The sequence below is a fragment of the Salvelinus fontinalis genome, chromosome 6 (genome assembly GCF_029448725.1).
Source record: "Salvelinus fontinalis isolate EN_2023a chromosome 6, ASM2944872v1, whole genome shotgun sequence".
Lineage (NCBI taxonomy): Eukaryota > Metazoa > Chordata > Actinopteri > Salmoniformes > Salmonidae > Salvelinus > Salvelinus fontinalis.
This window is the reverse complement of record NC_074670.1, coordinates 60,161,964-60,180,994: the sequence shown is the minus strand read 5'-3', so window position 1 is coordinate 60,180,994 and position 19,031 is coordinate 60,161,964. Positions and strand designations below refer to the sequence as shown.

Here is a 19,031-nt window from a genome sequence, read left to right as displayed (position 1 = left end):
CTCACGCCGGACGTGCCTAGACCTCTACGCAAACAGCCATCTCACGCCGGACGTGCATAGACTCTACGCAAACAGCCATCTTACGCCGGACGTGCCTAGATATCTACGCAAACAGCCATCTCACGCCGGACGTGCCTAGACCTCTACGCAAACAGCCATCTTACGCCGGACGTGCCTAGATATCTACGCAAACAGCCATCTCACGCCGCATGTGCCTAGACATCTACGCAAGCATCCACCTTCAGTAACTGAGCCTTCTTTCTTGACAAACACAGACAAGACATGATGAAATGCTAAAGTCAATCAGTGGCGTACCTCCTATCTTTCTGTTTATTTTTTTCATTACCTTGTATTTCCTACATTCAGTAGTTCAATTACTGGGACCTCCTTTGAGTGGCTTTTCAATCTTTCTGCAGTAAAAGCAACAGGGAACCAGATAGACTATTCAATCTGACATAAACCTCAGATAGAGGAAGTTGGAGAAAGTGGCTGCTCTTAAAGTGAACTCTGCAAGGTTCAGGTTATTGCTGTCCTAGTCAGTGTCACTTTGATTAAGACAGCCCTAATACATGTCAAGGTCACATCCAGCCAAGGACCAAGCAAGCAATGTGGTCCCAAGTTCAACCAAAGTGGCAATTGATTATGACAATACCAAACAAATCACTATTTGACTGACACGGTGGTGCCTATGTCAAGGCAGCTCGTACCTTTCCCTTTTTGAACTAACACGTCTATCTCAAGGTGAGCATACAGTGCCTTCAGAAAGTATTCAGACCGCTTGACTTTTTCCAAATTCTTACGTTACAGCCTTATTCTAAAATGGATTAAAAAATCTATAAAAAATCCTCAGCAATCTACACACAATACCCCATAATGACAAAGCGAAAGCAGGTTTTTATTTAAAAATTAAAAACAAATACCTTATTTACATAAGTATTCAGACCGTTTGATATGAGACTTGAAATTGAGCTCAGGTGCATCCTGTTTCCATTGATTATCCTTGAGATGTTTCTACAGGTTTGATTGGAGACCACCTGTGGTAAATTCAATTGTTTGGACATGATTTGGAAGCGCACACACCTGACTATATAAGGTCCCACTGTTGACAGTGCATGTCGGAGCAAAAACTAAGCCATGAGGTTGAAGGAATTGTCCGTAGAGCTCCAAGACAGGATTGTGTCGAGGCACAGATCTGGGGAAGGGTACCAAAGAACACAGTGGCCTCAATCCTTCTTAAATGGAAGAGGTTTGTAACCACCAACACTCTTCCTAGAGCTGGCCATACGTCCAAACTGAGCAATCGGTGGAGAAGGGCCTTGGTTAGGGAGGTGACCAAGAACCCGATGGTCACTCTCACAGGGCTCCTGAGTTCTTCTGTGGAGATGGAAGAACCTTCCAGAAGGACAACCATCTCTACAGCACTCCACCAATCAGGCCTTTATCGTAGAGTGACCAGACGGAAGCTACGCCTCAGTAAAAGGCACATGACAGCCTGCTTGGAGTTTGCCAAAAGGCACCTAAAGACTTTCAGACCATGAGAATCAAGATTCTCTGGTCTGATGAAACCAAGATTGAACTCTTTGGCCTGAAGGCCAAGCATCACGTCTGGAGGAAACCTGGCACCATCCCTACGGTGAAGCATGGTGGTGGCAGCATCATGCTGTGGGGATTTTTTTCAGTGGCAGGGACTGAGAGACTAGTCAGGATCGAAGGCAAAGATGAATGGAGCAAAGTACAGAGAGATCCTTGATGAAAACCTGCTCCTGAGCGCTCAAGACCTCAGACTGGGGTGAAGGTTCACCTTCCAACAGGACAAAGACCCTAAACACACAGCCAAGACAATGCAGGAGTGGCTTCGGAACAAATCTCTGAATGTCCTCGAGTGGCGCAACCAGAGCCCGGACTTGAACCCGATCGAACATCTCTGGAGAGACCTGAAAATAGCTGTGCCGCAACGCTCCCCATCCAACCTGACAGAGTTTGAGAGGATCTGCAGAGATGAATGGCAGAATCTCCATAAGTACAGGTGTGCCAAGCTTGTAGTGTCATACCCAAGAAGACTTGACGCTGTAATCTCTATCAAAGGTGCTTCAACAAAGTACTGAGTAAACAGGACTGAATACTTATGTAATTGAGATATTTCAGTTTTTCTAAAAACCTGTTTTTGCGTTCTCATTATGGGGTATTGTGTGTAGATTGATGAGGGGTGGGAAACTATTTTAATACATTTTACAATAAGGCTGTAACCTAACAAAATGTGGGAAAAGTCAATGGGTCTGAATGCTTTCCGAAGGTGCTGTACATGAACAATTACATAGTGCTGGAATAAAGAAAGGTGCTGGTACACATTTTTGGTGTTCATATTTGATGGGCGAACATTGTGATTTCCCCAAGGCTATGACCTCTGACTTGTGTGTTTGTATTTGTATTTTATTGGCAGAGTATGATGAACAAAGGGCGTCTTGCTTCAGGGTCACCGTGTTGGAGCCCTTATAGCAGCAATCAACAGTAGAGACGATAGCAAAGCGATCCCCGCCCCTGTTTTGGTAAAAATCTCTGGGATTCGGCTGGAGGAATGTAATCATGCTCAATTTCATAGACAGAGCTATGGATGCAAAGCCTGACCATGATATCAAAATTATGGTTTTAACCACGTTTTTAAGCTATATACGGTTTGTTTTGTTTACAAAAATTGGAGTAAAACAAGCATATCTGTTCTGATGGGGGTACGACAGTTGAACTTAGATCATGAGGCATTTATAAGTTATTTTCTTCAAGAATCAATGGGTCCATATCATTCATTTATAAGTCCAAAAATGGATGTAGCAGCTGTAGATGACCTCTTTTACTTAAAATAGTATATCCCCAGTCACCACATCGTATATGTGAGGGATAGTAGTGGCACTTCCAAATGTGTAAAAGCTGCCCCCATATTGAAAGTATCAGATGCACGTTACTACCAGTACTTCATTTTGTGTTCACCAAGACAGTAGTTTTACTTTTGATACTCATGCTGGAAAGAACAGAGGTGTTGCAATCTACATTTTGATTAGGAGATGAAACAACTACCACAATCCAGGGTCCTATTTAATGAACTGAAATGTATTCTTACTTTGGGGGAGATGAACGTTTGAATTCTTCACATGCTCAACAAAACCAACGCTTACAGTGCGATTCAAAGAGAATCTCTCCTACACATTAGGCCGAGTTCAAACATGCTTTCTCCCTGTGCGGAAATAATGACATTTTAAAGTTAGTTGATGTTGTTTTTTATCCAGCCCAGCCATCAGTTCATTTAACCTGTCCTTCTTGCTGCAATACAGCACCTCCCCCTCTTTCTCTTTCCTTTGTCTGCAGCAATCTGTCTCGCTGGTGGTTGATTGATTGAGCTTATTTATTTGTTTCTCTGGAGTGGAGGTATGGAGCTATGGATGAGGGGAACAGGAGGGCACCAGAGGTTTGGTTTCTTGCTGACGGGGCTCATTTCTGTCCTAAGTGCTGTGGCATCCCCCTCTCTAAAAATGTTGCCAACCCCCTCAGTGGGAGGGCAAAAATAACACTCATGGTTTCATGACTCAGCAATATGACTGGATTGATTATTGAAGAAACCCGCCACGGGTTGGAATGATGTAACCTACGACAGGTGAAGGGCCGCCCTCGGCCTCATTGACATCTGTTTTTCAAAGAATGTTTGACTTGTCTCATCTTTTGTGGATTCAGCTAAAGCAAAACCATTGTTTCATTAAAATATGCTGTAATGAACTGTACATTTCCCAAAATGGTCTAATTGTTCCCTCTCTCCCTGATTGCCTCTCTGCCATTCTGTCCTATTCCCTGTTCCTTGCTTTCCTTCTCCCTTGCTCTCTGTCTCTTTTTCTTTCTCAAATCAAATCAAATTGTATTTCTTACATGCGCCGAATACAACAGGTGTAGACCTTACTGTGAAATGCTTACTTACAAGAGAAGGGAGGGAGGACGACATTGAGAGAATTAATATCTACAGCCTAGAGAGAGCTGTCTGCGTTTCCAGTCATCTCTCTATTTCTCACTCTCTCTCTAGGCTGTAGATATTCATTCTCTCTCTGTCCTTCTCCTTCCTGCCTTCTCTCTGCCCTCTCCGTTCTGAGTGGAGCCTGGCTGCAGCAATTAGCTGGCTGCCCGATGAGGAAAGTAAGGGCCATAATAGTCCCATTAGGAGACAGTGGAGAGGGAATAAAAAACCTGGGCCATGCCAGGCTAGGGCATTCATCTCTCCTAGCCCATGATCAATGAATTAAATGAACGTTGAAGGGCGCCAAATGGATGGTGTGTCATCTTCGCTTCTCTGTTGGGGAAATCCAGAGCAGGACGGAAAGTGGGTCCTGTGTAGTGTACAGTAACTGAATGAGTACATTTAATGATTTTGTTATTGTTTGTGTAATTGGTGTTTAGCAGTACAACTGGTTACATTACTTAAATAAAATATTTCAGTTGATGTGTATATCAAATTTGTTTTATTTGATGACTATTTCATTCCAAGTCATCATCTCATCTCTATAGAGCTGCTGCCTGTGCTGTCTGACTAATCACTATTTTAGTAGTTCTTCAAAGTAAATAAGGAATACTTTTATGACTGCTGAATACCAACTATCAAAAACTTAGATTGTATTTTCAGGTAGAGATACCTTGCAAAGCAACAGCTGCTCTCTATATCCCCTCACGATCTTGCATTCTTCTGTCTCTTCCGTAGCAGGCGTAAAATAAACCACAGACCGGACAAGTAGAATCACAATGGATTATGCTCATTGTAGTGAATAACCACGTTTTTTGCGCTAAACTATGTAGAATATTGGCCTGTTGGAAACTACATCATTGAACAGTTCTGGTTGGATCTGATTTATCTCTAGTTAAACTGCTCATTGAGCTCACAGGAAAAAAAAACAGAACAAAATGGAATTCAAATAATTAAACCGACATCGTCATTAGTTGTTTAAAACCTAAAAAACAACCGAAATGTTAGTTAATCGCTCAGCACTACTATAGGGTAATGAAAGTTCACATTAGAGTATACAGCCCATGTCTCTCACTCTGTCTTTTTAATTTATCTTTGGTTTGCTAATAACCTCCGGCATCTTGTGGCCTTCAGCCATCTTCTGACCCATCCCTCTTCCTTTTCTTTCTGACAGAGGATCATCTGTATTGTTTTATTCATGCCCATTGCTGAAGGCTCTAATATTTCCACCTCCATTGCTGTGTCTGACATAATCACAATCGCCATTTATCATAGTTATGCTCATATTATTCAGATCAGGAAAAAGTCAAGTAGTGTGAATTCTAGAACATTAGAATAAAGCCAAAACGAAGAAAGGCTGTTCTATATTATACTCTACTTTTGTCATAACTGTTATTTGTCAGCCAAATGACCATGGTCACTGTCAATGTTCCCTGTCATTTTTTCATCACCGAGCAAATTTCAGGTCTGCTAAGAGCAAGCTTGAATGTTGTGAAAATGTTGTGCAAACTCAGCATGCGTTTGCTGTGAACACCGAGGCTGTATCCAGTTTAAGTTAGTTTTAACAGTGGCGATGTAGGCTTCTGTGGCTATTTGATCATAATTTAGACCTACCAGAGTGGCCTAACATAAAAAACAATGCATAAAATACATCCCATAACATTTTAACCTGGAAATAGCTGTACTATCATTCAGCCTACAGTAGACGCCAATGGGTGGTGTTCAATCTAGGCCTACATTCCATGAGACTTCAGAAAAAAACATGCAGGGCTTGACATTAACCTGTTCATCCACTTGTCCTTCAAACCAAGGAGGTGACTGAAAATGTCATTGTGTTGTTTTATGAAACCACCTTACAAATTAAAATGCATTATTATTCCCATACCATTATTACAGAGAACCAGACAAAATATGATACCGTCTACCTATTGGCTACTTAGCTTATTCAAGCCTGTCTCAAAATACAACACTTCCCCTTTAAGATGAAAAAAAAAAAGTTATTTACCTGACTCGCTTTTCAAAGATGCCTAGAAATGTACACGTTTTGTGCTCTTGTAGAAAGCAATCACTCCCCTATTGCTGACTACAAATGATCTATAACTGGGCTAATAACTCACTAACTAGCAAAGGACATGAACAAAATGTGCACACGTGGCTACATGCAGCTTTCACTTTGATCTTAAAACAAGTGCATCTACTCACGACAGCTAATGCTATGAACACAGTCCAGTTCAATGTAAATGGCACAGATCCATATATGGCAATGGTCTATTTGCATATAGGGCTACTGCAGCTCGGATTTGTTTATGCCGCACTGGTCTGTGTAGAGTACGTGCTGAGTAGTGCTTGTCTATGTAATAGAATCCTACTCCGATGCGTTCTGCCTACAACAAAATCTCTTCAATAGTTCATTTTGTTTTGGTATGTTGCATTCAAGGTGGCTAATATTACAATGATACGATCACAATTGCCACAGTAAAGGGAAACGTTGATAGTGTTAACAGGGAAAACTCTAGAACAGTGGCCACCAACCTTTTCTGTGTCAAGATCACTTTCTGAGTCAAAATGCATGACTTAAACATAAGCCTATGCAACATGAACCAATTAAAAACAGTACTGTAGCAATGAGGTTTGTGCAGTAAGTTATAGGGCCAATAGATTATGACCGCATATTGGCTTTGCTTGAATTGCCCTTCCAATCCATTGTTGTTCGGCCATTGTTTTATATGATATTTCCAAATTTGAGGTAGGTTACATGGTCACACCGGTAATAGATCCTGGGCTAATAGTGCCTGCATCCTGATGGTCAGTCTCACAGGAGGGAGAGAGCAGCAGACTGAAGGTTTGGCTCTCAACATCCCTCCGCTCTCCCATTCCTCCACTGACCAAAAAGGGACACCATCTTCCAGCTGATGGGGCGACTCGAGTCTCACCGCATTATGTATGTACAGTTGGAGTCGGAAGATTACATACACCGTAGGCCAAATACATTTAAACTCTGTTTTTCACAATTCCTAACATTTAATCCTAGTAAAAATTCCCTGTCTTATGTCAGTTAGGATCACCACTTTATTTTAAGAATGTGAAATGTCAGAATAATAGTAGAGAGAGTGATTTATTTCAACTTTTATTTCTTTCATCACATTCCCAGTGGGTCAGAAGTTTACATACACTCAATTTGTATTTGGTAGCATTGCCATTAAATGTTTTAACTTGGGTCAAACGTTTTGGGTAGCCTTCCACAAGCTTCCCACAATAAGTTGGGTGAATTTTGGCCCATTCCTCCTGACAGAGCTGGTGTAACTGAGTCTGGTTTGTAGGCCTCCTTGCTTGCACACGCTTTTTCAGTTCTGGCCACAACTTTTCCATAGGATTGAGGTCAGGGCTTTGTGATGGCCACTCCAATACCTTGACTTTGTTGTCCTTAAGCCATTTTGCCACAACTTTGGAAATATGCCTGGGGTCATTGTCCATTTGGAAGACCCATTTGCGACCAAGCTTTAACTTCCTGATGTCTTGAGATGTTGCTTCAATATATCCACGTAATTTTCCTACCTCATGACGCCATCTATTTTGTGAAGTGCACCAGTCCCTCTTGTAGCAAAGCACTACCACAACATGATCCTGCCACCCCCGTGCTTCACGGTTGAGATGATGGTCTTCGGCTTGCAAACCTCCCCCTTTTTCCTCCAAACATAACGATGGTCATTATGGCCAAACAGTTCTATTTTTGTTTCATTAGACCAGAAGACATTTCTCCAAAAAGTACAATCTTTGTCCCCATGTGCAGTTGCAAACCATATTCTTGTTTTTTTGGGGTCGTTTTGGAGCAGTGGCTTCTTCCTTGCTGAGAGGCCTTTCAGGTTATGTAGATATAGGACTCGTTTTACTGTGGATATAGATACTTTTGTCCCTGTTTCCTCCAGCATCTTCACAAGGTCCTTTGTTGTTGTTCTGGGATTGATTTGCACTTTTCGCATCAAAGTACATTCATCTCTAGGAGACAAAATGCGCCTCCTTCCTGAGCGGTATTTTTTTATTTTTTTTACCGTTATTTTACCAGGTAAGTTGACTGAGAACACATTCTCATTTGCAGCAACGACCTGGGGAATAGTTACAGGGGAGAGGAGGGGGATGAATGAGCCAATTGTAAACGGGGGATTATTAGGTGACCATGATGGTTTGAGGGCCAGATTGGGAATTTAGCCAGGACACCGGGGTTAACACCCCTACTCTTACGATAAGTGCCATGGGATCTTTAATGACCTCAGAGAGTCAGGACACCCGTTTAACGTCCCATCCGAAAGACGGCACCCTACACAGGGCAGTGTCCCCAATCACTGCCCTGGGGCATTGGGATATTTTTTAGACCAGAGGAAAGAGTGCCTCCTACTGGCCCTCCAACACCACTTCCAGCAGCATCTGGTCTCCCATCCAGGGACTGACCAGGACCAACCCTGCTTAGCTTCAGAAGCAAGCCAGCAGTGGTATGCAGGGTGGTATGCTGCTGGCAGTGGTATGACGGCTGCGTGGTCCCATGGTGTTTATACTTGCATACTATTGTTTGTACAGATGAATGTGGTACCTTCAAGCATTTGGAAATTGCTCCCAAGGATGAACCAGACTTGTGGAGGTCTGCAATTTTTTTTCTGAGGTCTTGGCTGATTTCTTTTGATTTTCCCATGATGTCAAGCAAAGAGGCACTGAATTTGTACCTGTGGAAATACATCCACAGGTACACCTCCAATTGACTCAAATTATGTCAATTAGCCTATCAGAAGCTTCTAAAGCCATGACATAATTTTCTGGAATTTTCCAAGCTGTTTAAAGGCACAGTCAACTTAGTGTATGTAAACTTCTGATCCACTGGAATTGTGATACAGTGAATTATAAGTGAAGTAATCTGTCTGTAAACAATTGTTGGAAAAATTACTTGTGTCATGCACAAAGTAGATGTCTTAACCGACTTGCCAAAACTATAGTTTGTCAACAAGAAATTTGTGGAGTGGTTGAAAAACGAGTTTTAATGACTCCAACCTAAATGTATGTAAACTTCCGACTTCAACTGTATCATGCAAATAATAATGTTACTCCTATGAACAGAGAAAGTGAAGTATTCTTTGATATTAAAAGACCCAAGCCGCTAATAATAACACAAGGATATATACAGTCGTGGCCAAAAGTTTTGAGAATGACACAAATATTAATTTCCGCAAAGTTTGCTGCTTCAGTGTCTTTAGATATTTTTGTCAGATGTTACTATGGAATACTGAAGTATCTTTACAAGCATTTCATAAATGTCAAAGACCTTTATTTACAATTACATGAAGTTGATGCAAAGAGTCAATATTTGCGGTGTTGACCCTTCTTTTTCAAGACCTCTGCAATCCGCCCTGGCATGCTGTCAATTAACTTCTGGGCCACATCCTGACTGATGGCAGCCCATTCTTGAATAATCTATGCTTGGAGTATGTCAGAATTTGTGGGTTTTTGTTTGTCCGCCCGCCTCTTGAGGATTGACCACAGGTTCTCAATGGGATTAAGGTCTGGGGAGTTTCCTGGCCATGGACCCAAAATATCAATGTTTTGTTCCCTGAGCCACTTAGTTATCACTTTTGCCTTATGGCAAGGTGCTCCATCATGCTGGAAAAGGCATTGTTCATCACCAAACTGTTCCTGGATGGTTGGGAGAAGTTGCTCTCGGAGGATGTGTTGGTACCATTCTTTATTCATGGCTGTGTTCTTAGGCAAAATTGTGAGTGAGCCTACTCCCTTGGCTGAGAAGCAACCCCACACATGAATGGTCTCAGGATGCTTTACTGTTGGCATGACACAGGACTGATGGTAGTGCTCACCTTGTCTTCTCCGGACAAGCTTTTTTCCGGATGCCCCAAACAATCGGAAAGGGGATTCATCAGAGAAAATGACTTTACCGCAGTCCAATCCCTGTATCTTTTGCAGAATGTCAGTCTGGCCCTGATGTTTTTCCTGGAGAGAAGTGGCTTCGTTGCTGCCCTTCTTGACACCAGGCCATCCTCCAAAAAGTCTTCGCCTCACTGTGCGTGCAGATGCACTCACACCTGTCTGCTGCCATTCCTGAGCAAGCTATGTACTGGTGGTGCCCTGATCCCGCAGCTGAATCAACTTTAGGAGACAGTCCTGGCGCTTGCTGGACTTTCTTGTGCGCCCTGAAGCCTTCTTCACAACAATTGAACCGCTCTCCTTGAATTTCTTGATGATCCGATAAATGGTTGATTTAAGTGCAATCTTACTGGAAGGAATATCCTTGCCTGTGAAGCCCTTTTTGTGCAAAGCAATGATGATGGCACGTGTTTCCTTGCAGGTAACCACAGTTGACAGAGGAAGAACAATGATTCCAAGCACCACCCTCCTTTTGAAGCTTCCAGTCTGTTATTCGAACTCAATCAACATAGTTATCTCCAGCCTTGTGCTCGTCAACACAAACACCTGTGTTAACGAGCGAATCACTGACATGATGACAGCTGGTATTTTCATGGCAGGGCAGAAATGCAGTGGACGTGTTTTTGGGGATTCAGTTCATTTGCATGGCAAAGAGGGACTATGCAATTAATTGCAATTCATCTGATCACTCTTCATAACATTCTGGAGTATATGCAAATTGCCATCATACAAACTGAGGCAGCAGACTTTGTGAAAATTAAAAATTAATATTCATGTCATTCTCAAAACTTTTGGCCACGACTTTATATACACTTTCCTACTCATTCATTACTGCTGCAGTGCTTGTTGTAGAGATGAGTGAAATTGGAAGAATGCGTATTTCATGGCTTGTGTGTTGAAGTGTTGAAAGCGTTGAATACAAAAGTGTTGACAGTGCTGAGTAAGCACTTAAACATGAACTCACTCATAAAAACAGCAGCTCTTTGCTGTATTCGTTGAGACTCTCTCTAGTCATGGTTTTAAACATTTTGAAATCTCACATTATCAATTTTGTTGTAGCTTTTTTTTATGCCTGCTACGTTACTGCAGGTACGGTAATCTGAGCCATCTGATTGGTCAGCGGTACGCCTATAGTGTACTTGATTTTCTTTCTGGGCCCGCCGGGAAGGCAGAGTTTGTGCCTTCAGACATAAAATGGTTCAACATGGCGAACAGTTCGCAGCTGAATCGCATGCCCCTACCGCCAACAGCCTGAGATGAATAAAACAAAATAGGAACACACGGCTTTATCGTTGGATTTTTTACAGAAATATTTGGTGATGGACTAGAAATGCCTTGGAGATTTCCGATTGGTGACCACTGCTTAACCTGTCTGGCCCAGGCGTTCCGCTAGCGGAACTCCTCCCACATTCCACTGAAAAGGCAGAGCGCGAAATTCCAAAAATATATTTTTTTAATATTTAACTTTCACACATTAACAAGTCCAATACAGCAAATGAAAGATACACATCTTGTGAATCCAGTCAACATGTCCGATTTAAATGTTTTACAGCGAAAACAGCACGTATATTTATGTTAGCTCACCACCAAATACAAAGAAGGACAGACATTTTTCACAGCACAGGTAGCATGCACAAAGCCAACCTAACTAGCCAAGAACCAACCAAACTAACCAAGTAACAACTTCATCAGATGACAGTCTTATAACATGTTACACAATAAATCTATGTTTTGTTTGAAAAATGTGCATATTTGAGGTATAAATCAGTTTTACATTGCAGCTACCATCACAGCTACCGTCAAAAATAGCACCGAAGCAGCCAGAGTAATTAAAGAGACCAACGTGGAATACCTAAATACTCATCATAAAACATTTACATTTCTGAAAAATGCGGCAAATGAAAGACAAGCATCTTGTGAATCCAGCCAATATTTCAGTTTTTTTAAGTGTTTTACAGCGAAAACACAATATAGCATTATATTAGCTTACTGCAATAGCCTACCACACTACCGCATTCATTCATCAAGGCACGTTAGCGATAGCAATAGGCACGTTGGCGTTAGCGAATAAACTAGCAAAATATATTAATTTTCACTAACCTTCATAAACCTTCCTCAGATGACAGTCCTATAACATCAGGTTATACATACACTTATGTTTTGTTCAAAAATGTGCATATTTAGAGCTGAAATCAGTGGTTATCCATTATGCTAACGTAGCTTCTTTTTCCCAGAATGTGCGGATATTTCTATTAAACTCTCACCTATTCTGACCAAATAGCTATTCATAAACATTACAAAAAAATACATGTTGTATAGGAAATGATAGATACACTAGTTCTTAATGCAATCGCAGTGTTATAATTCTAAAAATATCTTCATTACGACATAAGGCTTATGTTATAGCGAGAGAGTGGCCAAAACCTGGGCGCAAAACTGCTAGTATACAGTTCGACAGATATATGAAATAGCATCACAAAATGGGTCCTACTTTTGGTGATCTTCCATCAGAATGTTGGACAAGGGGTCCTTTGTCCAGAACAGTCGTTGTTTGGATTTAGAACATCGTTTTTCCCTCTTGAATTAGCAACACACTGGCCAAGTGGCGCGAAGCTCTCCTTTCTGAACAAAGGCACACAACGCAACACGCCTAACGTCCCGAATAAATTTCAAAAATCTAATAAAACTATATTGAAAAAACATACTTTACGATGATATTGTGACATGTATCAAATAAAATCAAAGCCGGAGAAGTAGTCGCCTATAACTACGGCTTTTCAGAAGGCAATTCCAGGTCCATCTTCGCGCTTTCCAGAAAACAGGAAATGGATGACTCGTCGTGCCAAGAGGATATATTCCACCTCAGACCAAGATAAACACTTCATTTCTTCTCTCACTTCCTCTTGACATCTAGGGGAAGGTGTATGACGTTCATGTATACTCATACGTATCATGCCCATTTATAGGCAGGCCCTTGAACAGAGCATCATTTTTAGACTTTCCACTTCCTGGTCAGAAAGTGTGCTGCCAAATGAGTTCTGTTTTACTCACAGACAAAATTCAAACGGTTTTAGAAACTAGAGAGTGTTTTCTATCCAATAGTAATAATAATATGCATATTGTACAAGCAAGAATAGAGTACGAGGCCGTTTAAATTGGGCACGATTTTCCCCCAAAGTGTAAATAGCGCCCTCTATCCTCAACAGGTTTTAAGAAAGTTGAGTGAAGTTCAATCTCATGCTTCTCTCTGTGGACTTGTATTATCTGTGTGGCAGTCACGAGGAGCAGCGCGGCAGTCTCAGGCTACTGCTTGCGCCACTTAGAGGGAACATTGGTCACTGTTATAATCCCCCAAAATATATTTTTTATGTTTTACGGTTGTGACTGTTATTGTATTTTGATGATGGTCGTCGCCCATAATTGTCGGTCATTCTACAGTTGCTCTACCCAAAATTATATTCTGTAAGGTTATCAACATGCTCTAATTAAATTAATACATAAGTGAACAATGTTGAGGGATTAAAAAAAAATAAAATAAAAAATCCTGACCACGGTTGCAAAGGGTCGGAAACTTTCTGGTAAAAATAAATTTTCCATGCAATGTTAAGCCCTGGAATTTCGCTTATATTCATTAAAAAAAGTTAGCTTATAACAGTGAACCTTTTTTTGTGGGATACACAAGGCAATTCTAGGACTTGTGGTATATTTTGGTTAAACCATCCCCAATTCAATGGAATTGCAACCCTCTGCAAGCACAGTGCATTCATCCATCACATGTACAGCTGATTCTCAAGATCTTGCACACTGATGAAATGCTATTGAGCCCACACTACTACTATGCTGTCTGAGCCAAGGACTACATGCTTTCTGGTAAGTTTTGATTACAATACTGGTAGGGGTGAATATATTTTATATGACATACATTATTTTTTGTTAACTAGTGAATAGTAGCGTACAGCAAAGTGTGTTTAAATCATTTCTAACTTGTTAACAATTTCTCCTGTTAGTTTTTGCTACCATGTGGGTTTTAACTTGCTTGAGCCTGCTAACTGAGGAGTGTTATTTCACCTGTTTCCATACATGTTTAATTTTAAAACATGTATCTTGCAAAGGAGTTGTTTAATCTAACTGCGTAACTATTTATCTGTACATGAAATTGTATTTGTAGTTTTTTTTACTCATCATTTATCTCATCTTTACAGGAAAATGCCACGGGCGCTATCTGATGTGTGGAGACATTTCATTGCAGCTAATGTAAAAGGAAAAGCTGTGCACATTTGCAAATACTGTGCCAAATCATATGTTGAAGAATGCAAGAATCATCTGGCCAAGTGCATGAAGTGCCCTCAGCACTCACAACAATCAACCTCTGACAAAAGTCCCTCTACTTCTTTTCGAGGTGAAAATTATGAATGAGACACCTTATCGATAGGAACAGCTCATGGTCCTCCTGGAATCAGAAGGTTTTTTGACTGAATGGAGGAACATAGTCAGAGAAATACTGATGAATGTCTTGCTTGAGCTGTGTGTGCAACTGGTTCACCTTTGAAGCTAACAGGCAATGTATATTGGAAGAGATTTCTGAATGTTCTTCGCCCAGCATACACCCACCCCTCCAACCAGACATGCTTTATCTACTCATTTGCTGGATTCAGAGTTCAACTGAGTTCAAGTGAAGGTCAAGCAAATCATAGAGAAAGCAGACTGCATTGCAATCATCTCTGATGGGTGGTCTAATGTTCGTGGGCAAGGAATAATTAACTACATCATCTCCACCCCTCAACCAGTATTCTACAAGAGCACAGACACAATGGACAACAGACACACCGGTCTTTACATTGCAGATGAGCTGAAGGCAATCATCAATGACCTTGGACCACAGAAGGTATTTGCACTGGTGACAGACAATGCTGCCAACATGAAGGCTGCTTGGTTTAAATTGGAGGAGTCCTATCCTCACATCACACCCATTGGCTGTACTGCTAATGCATTGAATCTGCTCCTCAAGAACATCATGGCACTGAAAACAATGGATACACTCAACAAGAGAGCCAAGAAAATGGTTAGGTATGTGATGGGTCATCAAGTTATAGCAGCAATCTACCTCCTCAAGCAAAGTGAGAAGAATAAGAGCACCACATTGAATCTACCAAGCAACACCCGTTGGGGTGGAGTTGTCATCATGTTTGACAGTCTCCTGGAGGGGAAGGAGTCGCTCCAAGAAGTGGCCATATCACAGTCTGCCGATAAGGACAGCCCCATCAAGGGGATCCTCCTGGATGATGTATTTTCGGAGAGATTGGTAAGCAGCTTGAAACTCCTGAAACATATACCAGCAGCCATTGCACGGATTGAGGGAGACAATGCCATCCTGTCTGATGTTCAGACTCTGCTTGCAGATGTAACAGAAGAAAACCTTACTGCCCTGCCCACTTCGCTGTTGCTCCAAGCAGAGGAAACTGCAGTTCTGAAATGCATCAAAAAGCGTGAAGACTTCTGCCTGAAGCCCATACACGCCGAAGCGTACATGTTGGACCCCAAGTATGCTGGCAAGAGCATCCTGTCTGGTGCAGAGATCAACAAGGCCTATGGTGTCATCACTACCGTGTCTCGCCACCTTGGCCTGGATGAGGACAAGGTTCTTGGCAGTCTGGCGAAGTACACTTCCAAGCAAGGGCTTTGGGATGGAGATGCAATATCGCAGTTGTGCCAACATATCTCATCAGACACCTGATGGAAGGGACTTTGTGGATCTGAGGCTCTTTCCCCTGTTGCCTCAATAATCCTCCAAATCCCACCAACATCAGCTGCCTCAGAGCGCAACTGGTCCTTGTTTGGGAACACGCACACCAAGGCACGCAACAGGCTGACCAATACAAGGGTTGAAAAATTGGTGGCCTTGTGGGAAAATTTGAGGCTTTTTGAGCCTGACAACAAGCCATCCTCAACAAGGTTGGAAAGTGACAGTGAAGATGAGGCCTCAGAGTCTGCTGTTCAAGAGGTGGACATTGAGGAGGTCCAGGGAGAAGACATGGAAGCCTGAAAGGAAGACAACCAAAGCTTTAGTTTTTAGACTCTCATTTTACAGATGTATGTTGGAAATGTTTTTGGGAGATGCGATGGATCATTGGGGATCATTCAATATTCCCTTTCTTTTGTTGTTCAGTGAAATCATCCCATGTGAAGAGTCAACTCATTTAAAGTTCAATTCGTAACTAAATTGTTTTTTAAATTTCTATTGGAAGCATTTCATAATTTGCAATTACGATAAGGTAAAAGGTTTATGTTTCTGTCTCCATATGATATGGTAAATATATCCAATGCAAAAAACATGAACATTAATTTGCATTTATTCACATATATTCCCGTTAATTTCCACGGAAAGTTTCCACCTCCTGAATATTCCCCAAAATGTGCAACCCTAATCCTGACCATTATGAGTTGGGTTCGAGTTGGCAACCTCAATGCTAATGGAGCTATACACCTGCATACAAGTGATATGGAGTGAATGTACTGTTGGCCCACTTCATTTAAGTGCAGTTGATTGATTATGCGTTACTCCAAGTCTCCAACGCAAATTATTTGACCATGTTTCATTTGTGTAAATGATTGCTTGTGGGTTTTTTTTTCTACCACAGGAGTAACTATTAGCATGTCATTGTGTTATTGTAAAATATATACAACACAGTCTTCAAAGGTTATACTTTTAGTTATGTTTTGTCTATGTGTGCAACTTCCAGTAGTAGTAGTAGCAGCAGTAGTAGTTTGTTTATTGTTCATGATGGGAAATTGATTGATTTATTAATATGCATATTATATCACAAACCCACATTTTGTCATTACACCTTCCATTACTTGCCCTCCTCTCATATCTCTCTCCCTCTTCTCATATCTCTCCCACAGAGGAGGGTTATGAGCAGTTCCGTGTGGCAGAGAAGTCCCATGGTAACTGGGTGAAGCTGGTGGTGGAGGGCAACACGTCAGAGGTGCTGACCAACATGGGGAAGAAGGTGTTCAAGCAGTACCTGGAGGCCCTCAGGGCCATGAGCGAAGCCCTCAGCAAGCAGCTGGGCAAATATGACATGTATTCCATGGTGGTGGGCATGGTCCTCGTCTTCCAGGTGGGTAGTGGGGTGTTGCCCCTAGATGCTTGTCAGTTTGTAATTTTCCTCACGAATTGCTAAGGTTAGGCTTGAAGGGAACCTGATCCTAGATCTGTACCCAGGGGAAACAGCACCCCGGAGCTGGTAGTGGGCCAAGGATCAGGAGGCAGGAACTTACCTGATGAGGGTGGTGGTGGTGATGATGTAGTGGATAATATCTTGTGTATATATACCTCACATGTGACCCGTAATAACACGATGCAATTTCTATATTAACAAAGTCTATTAAAATATTATCTGACTCCATATACACAATTTAGCAATGTGCAAGCAGGACTGTTGAGTTACAGGAAAAGACTATCAAGAAATGTCTGGGAGCTTCCAATCAGATATCAGACCTAAAGGATGTCATCACAACAGTTACCCAGAGGTGTGACAGAATGGGGGTTGTTGAGAGCATCACAGACAGTTCGGCATTCCTGAGAAACGCATCATGATTAGGAACACTTTTCTACATACCTAAACTGTTAAGTACAGTATATATGCATGCCAGTGCATGGTATGGTGTGTGACCATGGTGGGATATTGCTGATGGTTTCTATGTTGTATGGCATTGGCCTAAATAAGCACTTAGCATTCTAAACTGTTGTGATGAGGTACCTACATCCATAAAGATCCCACATCCAAATATATTAGCATTTTAAGATGCCAATTCTGCTCCTGAAGAGACCCAAAATCTAGACTAGGCATATTCATAGAACACAATCAATATTAATGAAACAAATGTAATGTTGATATTACGCTTCACTTTATTAAAGCCCATGGTTTACATAGTGTTGATATAGCCTTCAATTATTAAAATGACCTTGAGCTAGTGTGAGAAGAATTCGACAGTTGGAACAGATCTCTACTGCTCTTTGTTGAGCAAGCATTTCTCCAAGTAAACTTTTTCAGGGGCCGAAGGGGCTCGCTGTAACTGTACAACTTTACAACATTCCTAGGCTTGTACAACGATTCTGCCACGTGAACGATATTGGATGGGGCAATTCCCACACATTCCCTTCAAAACAAATTAACAAAGCTAAGTCTGCCGCACTGACTGTTGCAGTCACAACTAATGTGCATTTCAATATGTTTTGATCATTTAATCTTGGAGAAGAGGCTTTAATATGCAAAAAGGTAATTTTGCGGTAAAAGCTAAAAACAATAATTGTAACAATCACAGAATGTGTTGGCAAATGCTCAGTTGCATTCCTTGTGTAAGGGTTTGACTTAACGTAGGACTGTTTTGGATCATTGGTAGAGCTGTTTTTACAAAATATACTGTATGTTATAACCTCATGGGTTTAGAGTAGGGCTGGGAACTGCCAGGGACCTCACGATATTATCACCATACTTAGGTGTCAATACGATAATGTATTGCAATTCTCACGATTCTAAATGTATTGCGATTCGATATTGCGACTTGATGTTCCAAACATATTGCTCACCATATATCTGCTGCAGAGAGACGAGAGCCATGAGAAAGCGAGTTTTGATCAGTCAGGGAGATAAAATTCCTGAAAACATGTTGGCTCACTATTTAAAAAGAAGATGGAGAACAAGCTATAGGTTGAAAAATAGTTTTGACGTAGGTACAGTCGCGTAGCACTAGCTTTTACAAATCAATATGTTGCGTCAAAGTATCGATATAATATCGTTCAAAATAATATTGGGATATTTAAATGTCGATTAAAAAAAAAAAAAAGTTTGCATCCACTTTTAGAATTTGCTTAGAAATGGTAAATACTCTACTCACAAGTCATTATTCCAGTTTGTACTGTTTTCCATTTGAATTCACTGGCTTTGCTGTCATGTTCACGCTTTTAGACTGTTTTCCTACAAGTTACCTATTTCTTATCAGAGATAAAATGCTAATTCTAGCATGACATAGAACGCTCTGTATAGACTCCCCAGTGAGCATTATTGGAAGCAGTGGGGAAAGTTGATAAAATATCCCTAACTCTGAATAGAAA

General features: G+C 41.3%; 1 protein-coding gene across 1 annotated transcript in view; it reads left to right on the top strand.

The window, feature by feature from the left end:
- LOC129858231 (GPI ethanolamine phosphate transferase 2-like) overlaps nt 1-19,031 on the top strand; it is a 122,673-nt gene that overhangs the window by 56,085 nt on the left and 47,557 nt on the right. Inside the window, exon 7 of the mRNA XM_055927284.1 lies at nt 16,817-17,034. Within this exon, the coding sequence (XP_055783259.1) occupies nt 16,817-17,034 (218 nt within the window). The remainder of the gene's footprint in view (nt 1-16,816; nt 17,035-19,031) is intronic.